The sequence below is a fragment of the Eleutherodactylus coqui genome, chromosome 13 (assembly GCF_035609145.1).
Source record: "Eleutherodactylus coqui strain aEleCoq1 chromosome 13, aEleCoq1.hap1, whole genome shotgun sequence".
Classification (NCBI taxonomy): domain Eukaryota; kingdom Metazoa; phylum Chordata; class Amphibia; order Anura; family Eleutherodactylidae; genus Eleutherodactylus; species Eleutherodactylus coqui.
In genome coordinates, this window is record NC_089849.1 from 58,281,739 (window position 1) to 58,306,637 (window position 24,899).

At 41.1% G+C, this 24,899-nt stretch overlaps 1 protein-coding gene across 2 annotated transcripts in view; it reads right to left on the bottom strand.

The window, feature by feature from the left end:
• Positions 1 to 1,393: 1,393 nt before the first annotated feature.
• CPNE1 (copine 1) overlaps positions 1,394 to 24,899 on the bottom strand; it is a 38,421-nt gene continuing 14,915 nt past the window's right edge. The window contains exons 2-16 of one of the 2 annotated variants that reach the window (XM_066587215.1): positions 20,538 to 20,666; positions 17,747 to 17,926; positions 16,133 to 16,207; positions 15,555 to 15,626; positions 14,587 to 14,670; positions 13,226 to 13,315; positions 11,308 to 11,406; positions 11,008 to 11,094; positions 10,723 to 10,782; positions 10,240 to 10,373; positions 8,329 to 8,383; positions 6,165 to 6,216; positions 5,786 to 5,919; positions 4,438 to 4,674; positions 1,394 to 2,940 (exon numbers count right to left, since the gene is read on the bottom strand). In XM_066587215.1, coding sequence (XP_066443312.1) covers positions 2,824 to 2,940; positions 4,438 to 4,674; positions 5,786 to 5,919; positions 6,165 to 6,216; positions 8,329 to 8,383; positions 10,240 to 10,373; positions 10,723 to 10,782; positions 11,008 to 11,094; positions 11,308 to 11,406; positions 13,226 to 13,315; positions 14,587 to 14,670; positions 15,555 to 15,626; positions 16,133 to 16,207; positions 17,747 to 17,926; positions 20,538 to 20,666 — 1,605 coding nt within the window. In that variant the 3' untranslated portion in view covers positions 1,394 to 2,823. Of the gene's footprint in view, positions 2,941 to 4,437; positions 4,675 to 5,785; positions 5,920 to 6,164; positions 6,217 to 8,328; positions 8,384 to 10,239; positions 10,374 to 10,722; positions 10,783 to 11,007; positions 11,095 to 11,307; positions 11,407 to 11,451; positions 11,548 to 13,225; positions 13,316 to 14,586; positions 14,671 to 15,554; positions 15,627 to 16,132; positions 16,208 to 17,746; positions 17,927 to 20,537; positions 20,667 to 24,899 lie in introns of both variants that reach the window. The other variant, XM_066587216.1, reaches the window with a different exon arrangement.

The window sequence follows — 24,899 nt, forward strand, 5'->3', positions numbered from 1 at the left end:
TATTGGATTCAATCTGGATCCAATGTTTGGATAAGTCGTCCAGCCATCAGCTTTTTAGATGGTAAAATAATGCATTATTAGGGGCAGCCTAGGCCTCCCTGTGAAGGGCGGAGAGAAAATATTTTGGAGGATATCCTTGCCCTTTGGTTGCACCAAATATAATGTGTTAATAGGCATTGCATTCGATTAAAAATCGTATTAGGTATAACCACAGGTAGGTTGCGGAGTAAAAAAGTTTTTAGGGAGCAATAACATAATAACGGCAATGCAGCCTTTCCAAGAGACCCGTAAAAAAAAAAACAGACCAAGCCCTCATATGGTCCGGTTGATTGGAAAAGAAAAAAAAAAGTTTAAGCTTCTGAAAAGTGGAGATGAAAATCCCTAAAAAACCAAGAGGTTAAATAAATTCTTCAAGATCTAAACTGGGGGCAATACATAAATTATATGTACAGTTTATATTAGTGGAAATTCCATGTTTATTTGCGCAACGGAAGAACCGATTCCCTTTTGCAGTTACATTAAAGACAAGACATGGACACTAAAACAAGGTTTGCGTGAACTGGTAGATGTGTACACAATGTTCATGGTAAGAGATAAACCACTGTGTGTCAGGCAGGCAGATATGGATCCACCTTGCCCCACACTGGTTTCACTTTGGGCTAAGGTGGCAGCACCTAGGAAACTTTGGTTTTCACACTTGAACCCTTTAAGTCGGATACAGTCTTTGCTGAGGGGTCCACAAGCAGTTACACACAGATAGCCCTGGTAATGTGGCTGCCGCCTATGCATTGGGCTGAGGCGCAGTACCTGAACGTCTCACTAGAATTGTAGTGGAGAAACAGGCTGTAGTCAGCGCTGGCAGCGAAGGTGCAACAAGATCCAGCCTGAAGGTCAGGGCAGGCAGCAAGCACTAAGATCCAGAATATAAAAGTTGAGGTCAGGGAACACAGAAGTCAAGATAGTCAGAATCTGGCAAGGGTCAGAACTAGATTACATAAACAGGGGCTTTGTCACAAATGGCTAATGAGATCAATTGCTTAAACATTCACAATAAGGGGAGGATGTCTAATATAGCAGAAAATAGCTGGTGATTGGTGGGGACAGGATAGGAAGAATGCATCGTCCCTTTAAGAAAGTGGGTGGGAAGGCACATGAGCCATACAGGCAGAGTAGTGAAAGTGAGCCGAAGCAGAGGTGTGGTGTGGAGCATGTAACAGGCGGTGGTGTGGAGCATGTAACAGGCGGTGGTGTGGAGCATGTAACAGGCGGTGGCGTCTGACCGCAACCCCAGAAGCAGGTGAGCAGCGGCGGCACACCATGATATTGTGTTTATATAGAAACGTGAGAGTCATAAGTAGTATTCTTCTTGTATGCTCTACAAACCAACACACAGTTTGTTATATTTAAATATTTTATTGAACAATTCTATGAAAAAAATACCACAAAATCAATATTAGGATACTACAAAATTGAAAAAAAAATTCCTTATTCTTCGCAGTCTAGTTAATAAGTCTAGTGCCAGATGACAGTATTAAGTGAACTTGAATAATAAAATCACTAAGTATTGGTACATTTGACACATTTAAACAAGTGGCAATAACTATATATACGTCCCATGACTATAAAGGAAAAGCAAGAAGGGTTACAAATTTTTTTCAAGAGATCATTTGACAGCAAAAAGGCACAAAGCATACCCCAAAAGTGCAGTCTATTACCTGAAAGCGAGGAAAAAGGCACAAGCCAATGCATAGCAAGCATAGGAAGTTTTCTTCTACTTCTGCATATTCAAAAGTTCAACAATTTTTTTTTTATTTTTTTTTTTAGCGGCATGAGGATCAAAGATTTAAGCAAAGCTAATTTTTCATTCATTTCATCTACAAAAGGGGAATTAAAGTTTTGATTGCCCATTATTTGCATTTCATTAATGATCACTACAGAATATTGGGATTCTTAGGACATGCTTAAATACAAATGTTTTCAGATTGCATTAAAGATATACAGCAAGTATATTCTTTAGATCATCAAAAAGTATCAGTCATTATACCATCTAAATAGGGGTATCATAGCAGAAAATGCTGCCACAAGCCGTTGTTCACACGTGGCGATCATGTGGCCATTTTTCAGATATTACATAAAAACCTCAGCATGACCACAAAGTACAAACAAATCCTTTCCTAATCTGAAGGATTACAGAGTTTTATTGTTTAGTCCAGTATCCATATTCTATTTGATTTTAGTAAACCGATATCATAAACCAGTCAGGCATGTTTTAGGCGTTTATTACAGACCGCTAACTGGAAAATTAATCTCCTATTTTAATACTTTTTGGATTGTGGTTCTTGCCAATGAGGTTGGTGTCATATGGATTATAGGAATGCCCCTACCTTTCCTACACAGAAAAGCTTTATGTTAATTTCTGAATGTACTTGCTAAAGTAGTCCTCTCGTCATAAATGGCACAGCCTGGAATCAAACTGGAAGATGTACTGGCATAGAAGAGGTTTTCTTGGTCTCCTGCGGCTGTGGAATGTCTGACACCTATTCTATAGAATAACTGGAGCATGAGATGCATCTACTAAAAATACTACACTGTGAAAAGCAGAAGAAAAGCAAAAAAGGCAGGAGCTCCGCCGCTTCAGTGTTGGATTGTCATTAGGAAAGTTCACAGACTGCTTGAAGATCGTCCTGCCACCTCAGATAGAACAAACGAGTAACAGATCATATTCTGAGGAGAGTCTTTAAATACAGACGAAGGTGATAGACTCTGTATGGCAACTTCTTCTGGTTGTAGCAGCTCCTTATGTATGTGGGGTTATCCGTATTTCTATGCAGTTTTCTGCTGTGGGGGATTCACAGGGGGCATGCCCAAAAATTTGAAATAAGAGACCAGTTGTTTAGGGATCTCGGCAAGAACAGCCTGAGTAAGTGCTTCACGTGGGGCCTGTAGAAGGAGGAAATAGAGACAGATTTGTATAAAGTGGCGACAACATGGAAAATTAACTTCATTGTTGGTAGGAGAGGAACTAATATATACATGTATTTCATAAATCTGTCCCTTCTAAAAAAGGGCTCTGGGTGTCTTTAACAAAATACTATTATGGGTAATACGACATCTCAAATTAAACAAGATGTCACCCGTGAGTCATTGGATGCCAATTTTCTTTTTCCATCTCCGAGGCCGAATTCCCACCACGCATTTTATGTATGCTCCCAGTACATACGTCAAGTGTATCCATAGGTACATATACAACTGACATGGGTTATAAGAGTCTCCTAGCCTTAGTTTTTGTACTGTATTTAATATGCTTTATTATGATACACTATTTGCCAAACTTAATTATGATACTGTGTATATCCTGAGCTTAGTTTTGATACAAGATTTCTGTAACAAGCTTTGTTCTAATACTATATTCTACCAAGCTTGATTCTGGAACCACATTTATTGACCATGCTTAGGTTTAGGCATTTGTAAACTGATCTTGATTCTGGTATAGTATACACGTTATAAGCTTCATTGCGGTTCTGTAATAGTGTGGCTTAGTTCTGGTACCATAATTATGAATAGTTCTTATGGAGGGGAGGAGGGAAACTTTTTCAGATACATGCAAAATTAGAAATCCCAGTATAAAATTGAGATAAAGGAGGTACATTATGGGCCCATGTGGTTGTACAGTAGTTCTGTAGGCGTTTGAATCCCATATAAAATGGCACAACAGGCTGATCCTACATCATGTTGTGAAAGTCCATACCTACAAAAGCATGCTCATATTATTATGTCAATGGTTTAAATTTCCGTTTTGGTTGTACAATGTTGGAAGATGATGCTAAACACTTACAAAATTCTAAAAGAGCAAATAAACCAATATATTAGAACTCAGGGTTAATTTAGACCTGCCGATTTCTTGTTTAAGAGAGTGATGTCAGAGTTCATGCACGCAGATACATTGTTGGCTTGTTCAAACGCAAAATCGTTCACATTCACTGTATAGGTGAATGAGAATGATCGATATTTAAACCGATTAGTGAATGAGCCAACAAGGATTTTTATGCCAGCACAAAAGGAGCGATGAACGAAAAACAAATTTATTGTTCGCTGATTTTACTCAAAACAATTATCATTCATTTTTGCTTGATTGAAAGTTTGTTACTCGTTCCGTTTGAGAGGGCCTTAACCCTCTCCAATCCACTGTCTGACATCTGAAGACATTATCATTTAAGGCTGTACAGCTCCGATGTTGGAAGACGTCTGTCGGAGTTCTCTTACTGTATATTGCCAGCCTCTCTGCTGTCGGAGCCTATCCAGCGTGTGACCTCATGCAGTACTGGCTTTAGCCAGCAGATAGCGCCATTGTATAACGGCAGAAAAAGAGTAAGCCCCCTAGGAAAACCAGGATACAAATTGGATTGGAAGGGGTTAAGACGATAAATCTCAACTTACGTTTTGGAATTGTCTGAATGGCACAAACTGGACGATGTCTCTGGCAGCAGGCTCCCCGCTTGAAGATTTCAGAACTCCGTTGTCTCCATCAAGGAACTCCATGGCTTTGAAATCTGCACTTCCCACACCAATGATGATGATAGACATGGGGAGCTTAGAGGCGTGAACAATGGCATTCCTGGTGTCATTAAGATCTGTAATCTCCCCATCAGTGATGATTAAGAGTACAAAGTATTGCTGGGGGAAAAACTCAGCAAAATTAATGAAGAATCTATGGAAAAATCTTACATTATTCATAATTTTAAAAGGTAAATTCATTTTGAGAGTCTGGAGACAATTAGATTTGGCCAAACATCTAATGCTGAAGAGAAGGTATTTTACTTCAATTCAGAGGGGCATGTATCAAGCCAGTTTAATTCATGGACTTCACACAGACACATTATACAGTCAAACAAACCATGCTTTTTTAACACGGACATGCCGCAATTTTTTCCTGTGTCGCGGGGAAAAAAAACCAAAAAAGAAATCGTACATATGCATAACCGCGTTTAAAAGAACGGGGTTCAGATTTGTGCGTCTCGCAGCAAACAAATCTCATGCAATTTCCTCGGCCGTGTGAAAGTGTCCAAAGGCCGGTCTCACACGAACGGATATGAATTGCGGAATCCACGATAGTCACCCACATGGACGATCCACGGTATTCCGCAAACATTCAAGCAATAGAACATTTGCGTGTCCTTGGTAATAGACAATAACTACTTCAAAAGGGTCTGCAGAAGCATCCCACCCTGCCAACAGCAATTAAAAGCAGCAGGCTTTCAGGTAGCATTTGGATTATATGATACACATAGATTAGTACTAGAGATGAGCGAGCATAGTCGTTAAGGACAAATACTCGAGCGAGTATCGTCCTTTTCGAGCATCTGCCTGCTTGTCCGCAAAGATTCGGGTACTGGCGGGGGGCGGATCTTTTTCTCTCTCCCCTCCCCACTCACTCCCGCAACTCACCGCTCACCCCCACCGGTATCCGAATCTTTGCGGACGAGCAGGCAGATACTCGAAAAGGACGATACTCGCTCAAGTATTTGTCCTTAACGACTATGCTCGCTCATCTCCAACTTGTACATAAAGAAAGGCAATTTAGATTTTTTCCCCAGAGACCCTGCCAGCCTTATCTATTGACTGTGAATGGTATTGTAGCTCATCCTCATTTAAGTGAATAGGATTTAGCTGCACTACCAGACACAAAGAATGGACGAGCGGCGCAGGTATTGAAAACAAACCATTTTAAGTATAAACTCTCAAAATACTAACTTTTTGCAAGTGTTGTTTAATTAGCTATACTCACAGCTGCAGTTTTCTGCTGTGCAACAGCAGCCGCAAACCTGGTTACATGGTTGATAATGGGTGAGAAGTTGGTTGGTCCATATAGACGGACCTGTGGCAAAGCTTGACGGTATGCATCCACAATGCCCTGTATGCCTGATAAGAAAAAAAAAAAATAAATTGGCATTAGAAAACAACTTTTAAATGTTAAGTACGGATGTAGCAAACCTTAACATGACCTGCGCATCATGATAATTACAATGTACTACAATGCTGTAAACTAAGTTATTATAGCTTGTTAAATGTCAAGTTAAACATAAGCTACATCTGTACTTTAAGCTCGTAAAATGTGTTGTTGGAAGAGGCTTGTGCTCCTATGAGTATACATTCAAGCATCTTACCTGCACAATAAGGATTGCTGGGGTCGAAGTTTAAGGCAAACTCGTGAGATACCTGAAAATTAAATACAGCTTGGAGTCAATGTATTAAGACTGAGCTCAAAAAGAATCAAGGAGTCTTGATGGTGGGACGTATCTTGCTACAGAAGATTTAAGTGTGCAGTAACACAAAAAATAAAATAAAATGGGGGAAGTTTATCATTATTCTCAAAAGTTGTATAATTTTTATGGTGGTGCAGATTTTGGTAAATTAAAATGGTGCAACTTGTTAAAAACGTTCCTCTTCCTAGCCTACTTTACACCAAAAAGAGGATGGCACACATTTTTAATTTGATGCATTTAAGGCCTTCTCTTAGGGTGCTGTTACAGGGAACAATTATCATTCGCCCAAGTAAACAAGCAAACGATTTCCATTTACTCAGGCAGTCAGTTTAGAAACAGAGGGAAAAAAAAAAATCATAGATAATTATTAATTTTTTATTTTTATTTTACAGGAACATTCAGTTGTATGTCTATGGGAGTAAGGGAAAAAAAACAAGTTTGGCAGTTTCTGTGACATACAGATAGTCCCCTACTTACAAACAGGTTCTGTTCCAGGAAGCTGTTCATAAGTGCATTTGTTCGTGTGTCCGAACAAATGTTTCTATGTAGGGGGATCACGGGTGGATCCCGCTCCATACAACACAGGTGCCGGCTGTTTCTTACAGCCGACAACCGCTTGCAACAGTTCCGATAATCCGTGTCGCTCATTAGAGCTGTTAACATTTTAAATGCTGTTAGAATCAACAGCAGTATTTAAAGGGTTAACAGATCCGATGAGCAGCACGGCTTATCGGAGTTGTTGCTGGCAGGTGTCGGCTGTAACAGCCGGCACATGTTGTTTGGGGGTCTTGCTCTGGTTGCCGTGAGGTTGCCACAGCAGCCGGGGGTCCTTCTAAAAAGGTCCAAGGGCTGCCTATGCAGAGTGCCTATAGCACGGCTTGATAGAATGCCTGTCCGATCGCGGACAATTTTGTTCGTATGTAGTGAAGTTTGTAACTCGAACAGTCGCAAGTAGGGGACTATCTGTACAGACTTTAATGGAGAAAGGACACATGCCTGACCTGCTCGGTTGCCCTATGTAATAGGGGGTCTTAGAAGGGACTCTGTCAGCTAGAACAGGTTGTCCATACTGCAGGCATCGTGTTATAGAGCAGGAGGAGCCGAGCAGATTGATATATAGTTTTATGGAGAAAGATTCAGTATTATTATTTTATTCATTTAAACCTCTATTTAGTTTCAGCTGAACAGTCCAATGGTGGTCCTATCAGTGATTGACAGCTACCCTGTATGTACAGTCATACACAGCTGTCCGTCACTGATAGGACCGCCCATTGGACTGTTCAGTTTAGAATGTACAGAGATGTAAATGAATAAAAACACAAGTTACATTGAATTTTTCCCCATAAAACCATATATCAGTCTGTTCAGCTCCTCCTGCTCTATAACACGCTGCCCGCAGTTTGGACAGCAGGTTTGAGCTGACGGATTCCCTTTAATATTCCATAAGATATAAAATGTCAGAACACCTTTTCATTGGAACAATGCCATGCAAAACAGATAAATACAATCTCGAGTACAGTATTATAAAGAATGGAGTAAGCAATAGAGATGAGCGAGCATACTCGCTAAGGACAATTACTCGATCGAGCATTGTCCTTAGCGAGTACCTCCCTGCTCGGAAGAAAAGGTTCGACTGCTGGTGCGGGTGAGAGGCGAGTTGCAGGGGGGAGAGAGAGATCTCCCCTCCGTTCCTCCCCGCTTCCCCGCCGCTGCCAGCAGCCGAACCTCTTCTTCCGAGCAGGCAGGTACTCGCTAAGGACAATGCTCGATCGAGTAATTGCCCTTAGCGAGTATGCTCGCTCATCTCTAGTCACCTCTGATCTGCAAATGATGGAAATTACATTAAGAGGTGGGAGGTGAGTTGCGGCAGTGAGCAGGGGGGAGGGGAGGGGGGGAGAAGGGGAGACAGAGATCTCCCCTCCGTTCCTCCCCGCTCTTCCCCGCCGCCGGCAGCCGAACCTTTTCTTCCGAGTCGGCATGTACTCGCTAAGAGCAATGCTCGATCGAGTAATTGCCCTTAGCGAGTATGCTCGCTCATCTCTAGTAAGCAACTAAAGCCTCGTACCTGCCAGTTTGGTGGGACCTGGGCTCCAAACCCAAAAGCTGGGAACTGTTTGTCTCTAAATAGAAAATATTACAACAGCGTTTAATATCACACAAAACTAGTTCACGTACAAAAATAGAGAGACACTAGCAGAAAAATCAGAAAGGGATTATAACTCATGCATAATCATCTATAAAGCCCAATATCAAGAATATAAAAAGACACAAACAACCTGCAGGTGTTAAAATGTGGCCATGGCCTGCCTTCTTAACCATAAACTGGAAAAATTTGTGTACTTGGCCATTAAATTAACTTTTAAAGAGTGATTTACTTCTAATCTAACCAAGAGTCATGACATAAGCATAAACAAAAAAGGAGCGTGGGAGGTGCAGGAGGGACATAAAGTACATTTTGAAAAATGAAAAACCCACGTTTGGCATTGTCGCATCCCCACAACTTGTACAATAAATTACACATTTTTTTTTTTTTTTTTGTCCTGCACAGAAAAAAGTAAGTAGGAGCAAGAGTTTTTTTTTTTTGTTCACTTAGCATCCCCAAAAAATGCAATAGAAGTGATCAAAAAAGCCATATGTACCCTAAAGTGGCACTAATAAAAACTGCAGCTCATCACACAACGAAAAAAAGAAAAAAAAGTTCTCACAGAACCTAGTCGATTGAAAAATGAAAAAGTTTTGGGACTTTGAATGCAGCAATGCAAAAAAAAAAAATTCCCAAAGTTTTTTGTACAATAGTGGAAAAACCAACCCATGCAAAAAACAAGGCCTTGTATGAAAATAAGTTATAGGCTTTTGAAAGGAGGAGATAAAAATCCCTCAAACATAGTCACGTCCTTAGGACCAAAATAGGCCCTGTGACTAAGGGGTTAAGTCCAGGATCCCTCCATTTTCTTTGGAGTCCAGATGTGTTATTTGAAACAGAGCCTTTAAATAAGTAGCTTGCTAAGGGCTTATTTAGACAACCTTCTATCGGCTCGGTTTTCACGCCGAGCCGATATACGGTGTCCTTGTCTGCGGGAAGGGGAGGGAGGATGGAAGAGCCAGGAGCAGGAACTGAGCTCCCGCCCCTCACCACTATTTGTAATGGGAGGGGCGGGGGTGGAGCTAAGCGCCGGGACTTAGCTCCACCCCGTCTCGTCCCCTCCTATTGCAAATAGTGGCAAGGGGCGGGAGCTCAGTTTCTGCTCCTGACTCTTCCATCCTCCCCCCTTCCTGCAGACAAAGACACCGTATATCGGCTCAGCGTGAAAACAGAGCTGATATACGGTCGTCTAAATAAGCCCTAAAGGAGATTTAACAAGGAACAATTGTCAAAAAATGAAAATTGCTGGATCATTCGAATTTATGCGATAATCGTTCTGCCTAAACACAACCAATCATCGAACAATGATTCATTCGCTCATGCAAACATGAAAATCATTGTTGGCTCATTCGCTAATCATTCAGTATAAATACAGATTGTTCAGTCGTTCTCATTCACTTATACAGTAAACTGAAGGAGCCTGTAAAAAAAAAAAAAAAAAAAAAAACTAATAAAAGTAATTTATCTGTGTTTAAACTGAATGAGCGAACTTTGACATAGTTTGCTCATTCACTTGGGTGAACGATTTCTCACTCTGTCTAAAAGCGCCACAACTACAGCCAGCTTACTGGCAGTCAATAACTTTCCACCAACTGTGATTTTGAGTCGGTGTACCCTACCCTTACATATAATATAATTGGGAACAGAGCTTTGAATCCCTTTGAGATGTTTTTTTTTCTATTGGTTTGTTTATCTATCACTGCATTGCATTTTTTTCCAAGCCATAACTATATAAAAGATTTTTTTTTTTGCCTAATACATTTTGGGTGTAAATCTCTTGTAAGGACACAAGGCAGACATAAGTGAATCATAAGCAGCAGGGAAGAATCTTACGTGTCGTAGTCCTGAACCACGTTACCCACGCACCATATTGCGGTAAGATATTCGTTGACACCATTTGGGCTGATGTAGTGTAAGGAGTCCGGGGACTTGGGATCCCCATTGGAGCCAGTGAAATCAACTCCTACCTAAAAAGAGAGAAAACAAAAACACACATCTGAAACATAAACAAAGAACGATCAACAAACCACTAAAGGATATTGGGGGTGGCACATATGGAACTATACACCAATAAGGCATGATAATACCCAAGGACACAAGAGGTGCCGTTTCTCAAGCCTAGAGAAAGACCGCAAGGTTGAAACGTTGCCTGTTCTTTTTAACATGGAGCAATAAAGTTTCGTATTTTATACTCTGATACACCGCTGTTGCTGCCATTGCCTAACTCTACAAAACTTTTGACATGTCACTATGACAAAAGGTTTTTAAAACACTTAGTTACATTTTAAAACCGATTATATGTGTGACTTTACTTACTGTGAAGTTGATCTGGCAACCGCCCATCACATAATCCAGGAAGGAATACTCTACATCTATCTAAAAAGGGAAAATAGGAGGTTAAAGTGGAATTGCACAAAAAAAAAAAATCACTATGCCATATCTTGCCATCCTGAAATATTCCATCTGGTATGTTTACACTTATGTAATGTCCAATATAGTACACTCCTCCTCAGTGTAGAATACCAGGTACTACGGAGCACATTTTTGAGGATACAACGGACACCACAGATCTCCTCAGTTGAACAGATAAAATTAACTTACTTTGCACGACTTGACCCGCACAACCCCAGAGTTCTTATAACCCTTCTTCTTCTGCTTCTTCTGGGGATTAATACATTCGAATTCCACCTACACAAAAATGGGATTCCAATGAGCTCTAGTAAGCTAAATAACAAGATGCATTTATTGAGTTTACGCAAATGCTAAACCAGCACCATAAAATCAGAGATAGTCACGTATTTGCATGATTAAGTGAAGATTTAAGAATTAAAGCAGTAATTAGACTGCCCAGTGGCCCTGCAGCAAAGATTAAATTAGGAGAAAAAATATTTAACAGCTCACCGGCGAACCTCCTCCTGCTTTCTGTAGCTGAGACAAGTTAGTCTCAAATATCCCTATTAAGTCATGAGAGCCATCGCTATCATAATCAGAACAGTGCACCTAGAGGAAGAAAGGTACGCAGTGAGAAGAGGTTATCGGGCTCACCGCTTGCTCCTGAGCTCCCAGCAGCTTGGATGTGATGCACTCGAATTCTCCTATCAGATCAGAGCTGGAGCTGTCATCATGATCGCTAACTGAGACCTGACATTAAAACACATTAGTGAACCTCAGCACTCATTTTCTTATTTTTTTTTCTTTAAAGGGGTTTTCAAGCTCTAAGGAAAAACAAAATTGGAGGACTACCTATTTTTTTTATTTATTTTAGACCTGAAGAACCCCTTTAAATTTTAACCTGCACAATCCTTAAGTTAAAAAGCAAAGTATTCAGTCTACAGCAATTACACACATCAAGTTAAACTTTATTTTGGCCCGATGAACAAAACTATACAGTACTATGACTTTGCTTTCTATGGAGCCTCCATAGAAGTGCATGAAGTATTTGGTGTATTTCCATATGTTCAAGTTTTCATATTGAGTCATACAGAAGAGTACTCTGACAGATTCCATATCTACAGAGGTATTGGATGAATTCTTCTGTAAACAGAACACAAAAGGAGCCTGTGCAAAAATGCATGGCTCCATATTAAAGGTGAATTAGCCCTAATTATTCTTTGAGCAGAGTTGCCAAATTTCACTAAATGCTATAAACACCTTTGGCGGACACTTTTTTCCACCTGATTGCATGTATTTAAGACTAACAATCATTTATGAAATAGGGTTTAATTAAAAATTCTGCACCATTTGTTTACTGCAGCCTCTACGTATCACCATGTTTAGAAACTGCAGTCTTGGGGCCCATTCACATCTATGTTAGGTTTCCATTAAGGCTTTCAGTCTCTGTTCTGTTTTTATCCATTGATTTCAATGGGTGTTCGAAAAAACAAAATTTAAAAAGGAACGTAAATAGAAAGCTTCCAGCTACTATTAGGTTCTGCTTCTGTGTTGACTGAACAAATAGCGCTGCAGGCTAAGTTATCTGCTCAGTTTTTGTTTTCTTTAAACCCATAGAGATTAATGGGGAAAAATGAGGGCAAGTTTATTTTTATTTTAACTCCATTGCTCTGTTCAAAAAAACAGAACAGAGAGACAGAAAGCCCTAACAGAGCCTCGTTGCAGATGTGAATGGGCCCCATGTCTCAGTGGGTGGTCTCTCAGTGAAGGTGGGTTGACAGAGAAAAAACAAGGGCAGAAAACCAAGCCATCAGAGTAGCCACACTGACAGATCCCCTATTAGGGTGAGCGTATGCATATTTGCAGGGCGCATGAAAAAAAATATTAGGCTATGCTGAATGGCCAATTTGTCTAATGAGTTCCAGATATGTTCTTTGTCCTGAGCAATTACAGAGTTGCATGCATCTCCTGGTGTATTGCACATGCATGTACTCATCCCCATTGACTTCTATAGGGACTTTTGGTGCGCAAATGTCTGAATTTTCAGTGCATTTAATGCCTAAGTGCTGAACTCTATTATTGGTAACCAGACTGATTTTCCTCTCTAACCTGCTTCTGGAGAGTTTTGAAGTCTAGCATTGTTTCCTAATAATGCTTCATTGCCTGAGAACTATGGGTCCCATTTTTTGGATTTTCCATTCTGAATGCAGCCCTTAGGCCCCTTCACACTGCCGAGGAAATTGTACTGAAGTGATGGGAGGCGTTTGATACAAAAACACCTCGCACCCGCGGGTACACACCATGTTCCTGAGCTCTTGGCCATGTGAAACTAGCCTTATGCGACAGTCCCCTTCCCTCCAAATGTTCCACCCTGACAAATAACTCTTGGTGAAATGCCCAAATAGTACCAAGTATGGCTAGTACTTACCTTGATGGGCTTGCTCAAGTCCCCGCCACATAAGCTTTGCAGGGAAACACTGAACTTCTTCCAGCAGGGATTGAGATTGTTCTTGATAACCTATAGCAAATATATGTTTAAGTACATTGGAGTAAAACATAATTCATGGATAATTTGGCAGCAAAAACTATAATAGGATCATTCTGCATACCAAGAACGATGAGATTAGCAGATTTCAGCATAGAGGTGGGGGGGGGGGGGTGGACAGGAAAAATTTGTTTTCTTTTGTCTGATAATTTCCAGTTACAGACAAAACGCCTATTCAGAGCTATTCGGGTGATCAGAGGTATCGCTCCTGGCATCTCCATTAATCCTTTGCAATTCAATTTCCCTGCTACCCACACACTTCTCAGTTCCTATTTATTTTGGGAAGAGGGACGACCTATGTGTCTAACAGTATGCAGGCCAGCTCTCCGATGTCGGAGGCTGTTCTGCATAGGTTTGTTACAGAGGACTGTCCTGCATAGTATTAGAAACGTGTCATCCCTCCTCAGACATCGGAGCTATGCAGAGAAATCTTAAATGTTGGACGGGGGATGACACTGGTTTAGAAAGTGGATCGCAAATGGAATGCATAGCGTCCCACACCGCTAGCTGACCCCACGGAGCCCAGTACGTCATCTAAATGAGACAAATTATCAGGAACACAGTGCTAGAAATGTGAATAAATTATCCCCTTGTGTAAGGCTTAAAAAAGGGGCATAGTACGCCCCGAAACGAGTTTCCATTATAGCCAGTGCATGTACTATATGTATATGTAAACTGCCGTGTATTGCCAAATAAATCTGTTGGATGAAGACTTGTGACATGATCCTCCTTCTCCACTTTCTGGCAAACCTGGACTTGAGGGGGAGTTGGCTGTAGTCTAATCCCCCTCAGTGAAGTAAGTCATAACTTTTCAACATTTTTTTAGTATTTGGTCCTTCACTGTACTAGTAGTGCAAGGATAGATTTTTTTTACTTCTACTATATCATGTGTTGGTCTTGAGTAATTCCAAGGAATCCCCAATGCGTTTTCCACCCCAAAATAAAGAGCTGATTGGAAAGGGTTCTACTGCTGAGATTGCAAGGATAGGCATGGCATTTTAGTCAGAAAACATATTACTTGGTGGCTATTTAGATGAATGGCAAATAATGTCATTGCATAAGTGACTTAAGTATGCCAGAACACTTACTCTTGGAAAGGGGTTCCAAAGTGATACACATGGGCAGTTGCCATTATCATGAGACAATTGCATAATGTATCTGTATAAATGCAGATATTTAATGTACATGAGGGTCTGTATGAAGAAACAGAATGGTAGAAAGGGAGAGCGGACACATTACTGTACCTCTGATCTGTAAGCCAACTGCCAGGATCCATCATCTCCTTGCCTAAAGAACTCCAGGAATGGATCAGACTTGCCAAGAAAATCCTATAGCGGGTCAACAAAGCAAAAAAGTTAAAAAGAATGCAAATATTTTTAAATAAAAAAAAAAAAAAAAAATCAAAGAACAAAAATGTTAGCATGCCAATTTCCAAGTTTTGTAATGTATAAAATGGACCAGGAAGCCAACTCTGTAGTAGCATTATTGTGAGAAATGTGGTAGTCCACGTAATGGAAACATTAAAATGTGTGTGAAAACAGTGGAGGTTTAGTATTTTTGAAAAAACGGACCCTAGCTTGTATCTCGTCATTAGATACTGAAACATGGATACAGCCAGAGGGGTTCTGAATTAGATTCCCTACAAATAGCGGTCACCTTTTGGGAAAAGATCTCACATAGATCAAATAAAAATGAGAAGAGGCTACTTCTAATATTAGGTTAAGGACCCTCACATTTCACCACAGAGCCATCATTCCAGTCTTCCCCACCTCACTTTGCTAACATGCTGTAGTTATGGTGTGGCCATATATACATACATGACCATTTCAGATAATTTAGTGGTTTATGGCATTAGACCTGAAGCCAGTGATTGGCTGCAGAGGCCAGTTGTGTACAAGGCCACATCACCACTGCGGCCAGGTAAGCAAAGCCTGGAAGGAAAGCTCAGAATGATGGCGCATCTAAATAGGCAATTGTATAGCACCTCGTTATTCTAGAACACGACACGGAGAGAGAAAAAAAATTCTCCTCAACTTGCACAACCCCTTTAACTGAGTATCTGTACAAAATTCATTTGAACATCCAAGTGTATTATTTTCCTTCTACTGATTATAGTAGACACCACGTGTGGCACTGGAATCAGTAGGGCCATCTGCTTCAATTCAAATCAGCTTATTATCATCTCAGTTCATAAGGAGGATTAGATAGATACCTTTTTATCTAGATTCCTAGCTTCTACTTCAAGATTTGCAACTCGAGTGTCCTTGATTTCTTCAGCAATGATCTAGTAAGAGGGGAAATTTCAAATTATAACACAAAAGAACCCCGAAACACATTTCTAGTAGTATGCAGATATATTCTTGTATCAACTAATCATACCAACAGCAAGAACTGAAATCGAGCCTCACAATGTATTGCAACAAGAGGTTTGAAACGCTGGTTGCAGACGATTCGTTTTGGATTTTGTTGCATGCTTTCGTACAGATCTGCAGCAGATTTCATCCCTTCAATTAGAATTGAAATGAAAGGGTGAAATCTGCACCAAAATCCACTACATATGAATGCTCCCTAATGGAGTATTTTAGTGTTTAACTGTAGTGTTCCTCTAGCAATTATTAAGCTGCCAGGAGGCCCAGTAAGATAAGAGTCTGATGACCCCCACCACTGGGAGACAAGCCAACAGCCGCATTAAAAGCTGCATTCAAAAGCACATAAAAGACTCGGCTCACCATCCATTATCTGTGGTTACATTAAAACAGATTTGCAAGTACAAATGCCTAAACTACTTACAGTTATTGTTCCTTTCCCAGCAGGCTTTCCCTTTTTCAGCTCCAGTAACCCTTTCAGTTTGCGATTGGACACAATCTAAAAGTACATTACAAGAACATGTTACATAGTAATTTATGTAGCACCAACACATTCCACAACACTTTACAAATCAATGGGAACATGGACAAAATAAAATATTAAGCCAACAGACAATGTGAACAATAGAGTGAGGGTCCTATGAAGAAACAGGGGTGACACAAGAGGTGCAAGGGCTTGTTCTGTACTACTGTCCATCCATCTCTTATATAAATTGGGTACGATGCATAAAGCAGTATGAGCAGTCACCAGCCAATATCTATACAGATATGAAGTGTATTAGCTTGTGTGAGATGTAGGGGGATGCAGTGGGAGGAAGGGGGGCAGGTTGCAGCTTGGGAAAAATCCTGGAGATGGAGAGTGGAAGGTCAAGATTTAAGAAAAATCTAGTCTAAAGTTTTTAGAAGAGATTATTCTTTGCTTAGCTTGCAAAAAAGAAGAACGAGAGGAGACTTAATAGCGGTCTACAAATATCTGAAGGGCTGTCACACTGCAGAGGGATCAGCCTTATCCTCATTTGTAAAAGGAAAGACTAGAAGCAATGGGATGAAACTGAAAGAAAGGAGACACAGATTAGATATTAGAAAAAAAACTTTGACAGTGAGGGTGATCAATGAGTGGAACAGGTTACCACAGGAGGTGGTGAGTTCTCCTTCAATAGAATTGTTCAAAGGCTGGAAAAATATCTATCTGGGATGATTTAGTGAATCCTGCACTGAGCAGGGGGTTGGACCCGATGACCCTGGAGGTCCCTTCCAACTTTACAAGTCTATGATCTCTGCTTGCAGTAATTTAACAGTACCCTATGTTTACTGCCAGTGGGAAAAAAATCATTCCTTACGTCATGGGCACATAGTGCTGTTTATTGCATTGTGTACCTATTAGCTATACTATAACTGTCATGAAGCATACATCCCTGTGATCCTCAGCCGACCAGGACCACTGAAAAAAAAATTAAAAAAAAACCGGAACCCGGAAAGCCAACGCTCAGCATAAATCCTCGGAATGACTTTAAATGCCTACATAGAGGCAGTGTTGGACGCTGCAAAAATGCCTTCCCCTGCCCCTTTTTTTTTTTTACAGCTTTCATAGGAGCCTATGGGGGCCGTCGTTGTGTATCGGTCAAAAGATGAAACCAGAACTATCTTTTTACCCACCGTATAATAGCTTGCCCGTATTTCGGTCACGTATATTCCATTTTTTACGGCACAATGTTTTTACACGTCGTAAATTTGCCCGTGTGAACGAATGCATTGGAAACCAATGGCTCAGATAGTAGCGTATATCGTCTGTCTGTGAAAACATGCCCGATATACGCTCGTTTGAATAAAGCCTTAAATTGTGAGATTCAGGGCTACACTGCGATCTTTGGCCGTGTCACCTGTGTAGCCCTAGCTCAAGTCCATCTTGTGATAAGAGCCAATGTGATTTGAAAGCAGTATGCAATTAAAACTTTCAAGGTCGGTCTATGGAAATGGAGTAGGTGAAGATTAGCGGTGGGGGTGTCAAATCATTGTAAGGTTACATAGAACTTCATACCTGACCAAGTGTGCACTCAAACCCTCCAAGATAATCATCATCATTCAGGTCCACAGACTTGTTGTCAATGTCATAAACACCAAACTTTATGTTTTGTACTTTCTCGAAGTAATAATCAATGACAGGTTTTGTGGAGAACTCCGGACTCTGACAGTTCTTCACCCTCTCTGTTCGAGACAACTAGAGAGAAAATAGAAAACAACATTTACTACTTTTTAAGCCAGCCAAGAAGATTTGTAGCAAGATTCCTGCAATACAAGAGCTTTGTAGGACTTTAAAGTTCTGGATAAAATATAACCCTGAAGCATAAAATAATGGATTTCCCTTTGAACATAATTTTACAGTTTATCTAAAACATAAATTATATCTTTGCTCAACCGAACATCTATAAAAACGCAATTTGCAATGTCCCCCAAGACACATGGGGAACATTTATCTAGGATGGCGCGCCGGTCCTAAATAAGTGATCGACCAAGATGCGTGAACTATAATAAGAGGCAGAAGACTTCTTAGATCTCAGGCTGGTAGTGCACCACTTGCTGAACTCTACGGCAGGCTAAACCTTCTATAGATTTGCACCATAAATTTACACCAGTTTCTGATGCATGACAAATTAGAGCGAATTTGACAGGCGACAGGTTGCCCCACCTCCTCCCACTAAGCCATGCCCACTTTTCTCAGGGGGCAGCATAAAAAGCACAAAAAAAATTTGCGCTAAAATATTGCCAACCTAATGCCAGAATTCTGGTGTAAACGTTTTTATGAATTCCTCCCATTGTGCAAATACTATTCTGTACAGACACTGAACAAGCAGAGAAAACTGGAAACATTTAGCAGCAACGTAATTGTTAAGTCAGGAATGTGCAAGAATGGTCTCCAAAGGGAATGGCAAGTGGCAGCTGCCTCGCCAGCATGCAGTTTTACTTCAAAATGGTGTATTTTATGAATACTACTGCCATTTTACCTGCACAACCACCACATGGTCATCATGATTTGAAAGCTACACTGATTTGTGGTTAAAGCCAGTGTGGGTTTTGGCTGCTTTGCGAGGCTCCATCTGTAGCGCTTACCCAAACAAGCATCAAGTAGCACTAAGGGTATAGGGGACATGGACCAACATGTAGGACACCCACTGTGAGCCAGCATGGAGACACATTATGTAAAAGCAGCTCTCGCTTTAGCAGACAGTCTATCCATGTAATACATGGTCAGCCATTCATTTGAATGGGTAACGCTTCACTTCCTGTGCAGTAGCTGAAATATATAGGTGGACTGAGCTATAGTCAACAATAAAAATTGTCAACTAAATCAATGAAAAAAAAAAAGGCCTTTATGAGATAACTCTTAAAGGGTGCTTTCACACGGGCGGTCTTATTCCACATTCCACACCAAAATCTGCAGCTTATACTGCCACTGACAATTTGCACACTGAAACCCACAAAGTCTCATTGCAGATTTTAAATTGCCTGCTGATCCGAGCAATTTCAATTCTGCATCAAAATCTACAGGTGGAATCTAGAATAATTCCGTCTGTCTGAAAGCACCAGAAAGGTTTTATCTGGGGACAAACGTTTTTTTGCCCAAACTGGCCTAGCCTGCTCTAGTAATATAGAAGACGACATTCAACTTCCTTGCTGTTGCCGATCCACTACCCTCAGTCCCCAGTAATCTACACATTCGGGAGGCGGGTGCAGATGACATGACCCCCTGTTATGTGATCACTGCAGCTCATCACTGGCTGAAGGAAGGCACTGATCGCTGCAGCAGTCACATGGCGCTGGAGGTCATCACCAGCTACCTGCACCTGGAAGTGAAGACCAGGGGAACAAGGAAGGTGAGTGTGTCTTCTGTTATATTACTACAGCGGGCTGGTCAGTTTTGGCAAAAGTCTGTCCTCATAAATCCCCCATTCATTGACTGGGAAGGAAATAAAAGTTTCCTACAATGGCAATTTTCTTTCTTCAACAATTCCTCTTATAGAATCAGTATCAAGAAGATTACGTGACTTGACCCCAAAGCACCTTTATTCTCCTTTACGGCTCCTTCACATGAGCGTGACACAATTGTGCTCCGAATGCAGCGCTATAACATCCTCTCGCGAGCATAACCACGCTCCTTTTCTGTACTTTTTTGCACTGCCGGACCTTTTCATATAGGCACAGACATAACCACACCATGTTGGGACAGACAGGGCCCGCTGTCTTAGTAGGCGGGCAAGACGACTTATTCCTCGGAGTTCTCAATTAACACCGCAAAAAAATCACACAGTTCCGTGTGCGATTTCGTTTGTTGCGAACTCCATAGACTCCTATGGGGCCTCCGTTGTGCAAATGCACATAATAGAGCATGTTGCGTATTTTTTCGAGTGACCGAACTTCATGTGCAAAAACAATCCATGTGAGGGAACCCATTGAAATCAATGGGTTTTAATAGATGCAGTTTGCACAAGCAACCAGGTGCAAAATAGCCCGTGTGAAGGAGCCCTTGGGCCAGTTTCACACAAGTGTCCCGGCCTGACAGCCCAGCATCATAGGCATCTATAAGGCTCAGGATACCTGTGGTCGGGCCAGGACACTCATCCATATTACAGACGCAGGGATGCATCCGTAATACGCTTGTGTAAAACCGGTCTTCTATACGATTTGCAAAGTTATATTGTTCTGCATTCTAGGGGTCAGTTTAGTAGCTCCTATTAAACCCACGGGGTTAGAGTTATTGTAGAGGCTTTTCTGGCCCAAATCTTTCCACACATGCATTGTAAGACATTATAATGAAAAATGTTACATTGTACCTCTGACCATTTTCCATCACCAATGCTTTGGAGAACGACACATAATGGATCTGATTTGGACCCAATATCCTTATCCAAGAGATCTGAGCAAGAAATGGACAACTGGACCTTGGTGACACACTGAGCCATCTGGAAAAGAAGGAAGACCATAGTTTTTGAGTAAAACTTAACATAAAATACAAAGCTTGAAGAAGAGTAAAGCTGATAAATAGAGCAGTCACAAACACACATGTAGAAGTTCCTTTGGTGGCTTAGAACCGGAGCATAGGAGTTCACTTATTGTCAGGATCCACACAGTCCCGAGATTGCAGTCTCAGCAATCTGCACTGCACGGAGGTCCAACACTGCTTCATTAATGGAACAGTACATTGCTGGGAGAGTTGCAGTGTAGGGTCCTTCATTTTGAGGATCGGTGGACCCCCACAGATCATACCATAACTTACTATGGTGGGAATATGACTGATACAGTCCGCTATTATGCAGACCAAAATGGCTCATAGTAGGAAACACAGAAAATTGACAAGCAAGCACCTAGAAATGTTGAGATCCACTGACTGAGGCAAATACAAAACCAAATTGGTCTAATAACCGACAAAAAGAAAAACAAAACACCCATTCAAAACGCAGTAATGCCGTTTCCAAGGGGAAGCATGGAACAAAGGAGAAAAAGTTTGCTTATTCATAAAAGTCAAATATACTGCCTATACAACAATCAAGAATAGGAAGTTTATGCATTTAATGCCCAAATTCAGAAGTATCTGTATCAATTTAAAGACTATGAAAAGAATAACTATATAATCTATTTCACAAGTTCCATCTTTGCCGAGGTTATGGTCAAGAGTTTAGATTGTACTGGGGTTTTAGATGCCTTCTCTGGCACATGACAACCTAATTGTCAGTCCTGTGGTGTCATCGGAGCTCTGTCCACCACATCAACTGCAGAAATTCCCTACTAGATGTTCTAGAAAACAGTGAAATTGATACATTAAGAGAAAGGTCTGGATGAAGACACCGCTCAGTTCCAGCAATAATCTAGTTACAGCTGCTCCATATCATGTGGACCCCCCAAAATTCAAGATTCTTGAAGTAGGAGATCAACTGAATCTAAAGCTCTGTTCACATCAACATTGGAGCCTCCAGTGCAAATCCAGAACAAAATCCCAGACAAACCAGTGCAGAACGCTGTGCTGATTTGTTCAGGAAAAATGATGCCACGCGGCAAGAGAACAGCCTGACGGACTCTATTGTGGTCAATGGGGTCCACTGAGTGCCATTTGTTTCTGTCATAGGATAGATTTCACCCAGGCTGTCATTCGGTTTTCCTATTCAGTTTTTATCATGGGAATGTCATAACACTGATGTGAAATCTGTTCTATAGCTATAATCAAATAATTTGGGTAGTAGGAAACTGTACTGAGGAGAGAAAAAAAACATTGGAAACCATGAGCTGCACATCCATGCGTTTTGTAGTGATGTCGCATTGCTACAAAATCTGGCAATTTTGTAGCTGGTGTGAAAGAGGCCTTAAGGTACCTTTTTAATGGGGTGATTAAAACTGAAAAACGCAAATTTGGGCAATCATCCTATGTACACGCAGCCGCCGACATGGCACTGAGCGAGAAATCACTCACTTGTCAGAGTCACTTAGTTTTTAGCACAACTAAAACCCAATCAGCTTGTGTAGACAGGCAGTCGTTCAACTATAAATGACTGCCTGTTCATGGTAATTGGATGTGGGCGGGCTGGAACGATTTCCGGCCTGCTCAGTCTCCATTCACAGAACGCCTTTTGTTCCTGTGTGAAGCATTGGAGCGATAGTTCGTGGGATGGCTGATAGGCGCTTATGTAAAAGGTACCTCAAGCCATAGGAGCCGAACAATGACAACAGAAGGATAAACCCACAACTCAACTATTATGGGGTCTATTGAGCACTGTTCGTGGCAGTTATTAGGGGTCCGTCAGGTTTACATAGTAACATAGTTCGTAAGGCTGAATGAAGACAATGCCCATCTAGTTCAGCCTGTTATCCTCCTGTGTTGTTGATCCAGAGGAAGGCAAAAACCCCAAGAGCAGAAGCCAATTAGCCCTTTTGGGGGAAAAATTCCTTCCCGACTCCCTAATGGCAATCAGACTAATCCCTGGATCAATCACTACATGCCAAAGGACTTTTACCAGCTGAAGCAGAGCAGCAAGCTGTGCATTTTACCTGTGATTTTACACCTGATCCGCAATGGAAGGGCCGAACAAGAGCCTAACTGGACAGAGAAAAAAAAAGTTTCTGTTTTTAACTCAAAATGTAACTTTAGCTTCCTTACAATAAAAAGCCTCATGAGGTGTCGCTCCACTACAGTGTGTAGGGAACAAAAGAAAGCACTTGATAGCCATTCTACAGTATTCTATGCTGCAAGTAGTCCGAATTCTCTGAAAGCACACGCTACAAGGACACGGATGTTCATCAGACCACAGTATACTTTTATATCACCAAACATGTCCTTCTAGTGGAGCCCAAGAACAATGTATCGGAGGAGCGTTAACAGCCCGCTACTACTGTCCTGCTCATTCCAGCATATCCGATAACTGCAGTATCTTCTCCCAGCACATTCCCCTACCGTGACTCATGTCCACAAAGTGAATCTAATGCCGCTTTTGTATTTGGGCCATGTGTGCTGAAGAAGCATTTGCACAGGATTACGGAAATAGTACAAGGTGTGGTGTAATAACAGAAGAGGACGGACAATGAAAACTATTGTCACGGTGGTACACTAGGCCAGCATAACTAATGAATACATGACCCCAGAGGCAGTAATATTACTTATCAATTACAGTCATTTGCATACACAGTCATGTTTCAATACGGTTATCATTGCACAGAAATATCTAATTGATGCGAGTTTAGAACTGTAACCTATATTTATATCCAGAAAGACAGTGGGACTACCGGCGCTACCAGTGGCCAGGATTACAGAAACAGCTGAAGTGGCCGCCCTGTACCATTTCTGTAACTCCCGTAGAAGTGAATGGGACCTATGGAAACAGTGTAGAACAGCCACTTCAGACAGGATAGGGAAGAAATAGATGCAAAGTTCCCATCCAACAGACATTTAGGGCATATTTTGCCATAATGTTAAAAAAGGTACACAGCGACTTTGGCAGCAATACAAGTCGCATGGCCAAAGATTGCACTATGGCCTTACTACAATTGCATCCTAATGTAAATCAATGCAGTCTCATTGTGACTCACAAGTTACAGTAAGCATAAAGGCCCATTTATGTAACAATTATCGCTCAAAATTCGTTCAAATGACCAAAAACGAATGCTAATCATGCACCCTCTCGTCTGAATGATAATTTTAAGGTGAACTTGGATAAAGGATCTCTCAACAGACCGCATGCTGTGTTCTCTGCGGGAGTCGGGACATTACATTGTATTCAGCCGGCAGCCCTAACGTGAACAATGCAGCTGTTTGCACATGCTGGGCTCTACAAACAGCTCCTGGAGGTCCTTTTACATGCAAATGAAGATAACATGTTAATGGCCATTAGTGTCCATTAACACTTTATGCAAAAAGATTGCTAAAACGTTCAATCATTTGAAAGATTATCTTTGCGTGTAAATGGCCCTGTAGTCCCAGCCATTTGCGAATCACAACGCTACCAGATTCATTTACATTAGGGCGCAACGTAGCAATCTTTTTGAACAACGTGTGCTGTGGTCAAAAGTGTAGCCCTACCCCCTTTAAGTAAATAGCAGATTTCCTTCCATATCTTCTGATTGTAATTAGTTTTTATAATGTCTTCTGTCAAGTTTACTTTCCTGGAGTCAAGAAAAGCTGGGTGGTTTACCCCAACTTTTTATGAAACCGCTATGGCTGAACAGAATTTATTTATGTTTTTAAACTTGTAAAAGAAGATCTTAAGGACTTTGATATGAATATAACTATGAGAGCGTTAGTTGATGTCATTTGGTACATTTCTTAAGAGCTGCTTATGCCAATTCCAGCAATGGATGTGCATAAATGTGTTGCCACTTCTTGTAAGAGACTCACATTTGCTACCCAACTTGAATAAATGTCTAACTACTACATAAGTAAATAGTAAACCGATTCACATGTAGTCTTATGTATACCACAGGATGGTGTGCAAATACAGAATCTTTAATGTTTGCATTTCCTGAATCTTGACTACAGCATCAAACCACACTGATGCCCACAGCGAATATATGTTGTCACAAATCTCAGCATCTTACAAGATCTTGCTGCGGCTCTTCCACTGACTGGTGTGTTATACAGCAGGCACAGGGACTACCTTTAGCAGTTCTTGTGGTATGGCACAGCCTCTGTGCACCTCTTGCTGGAAGTGGTG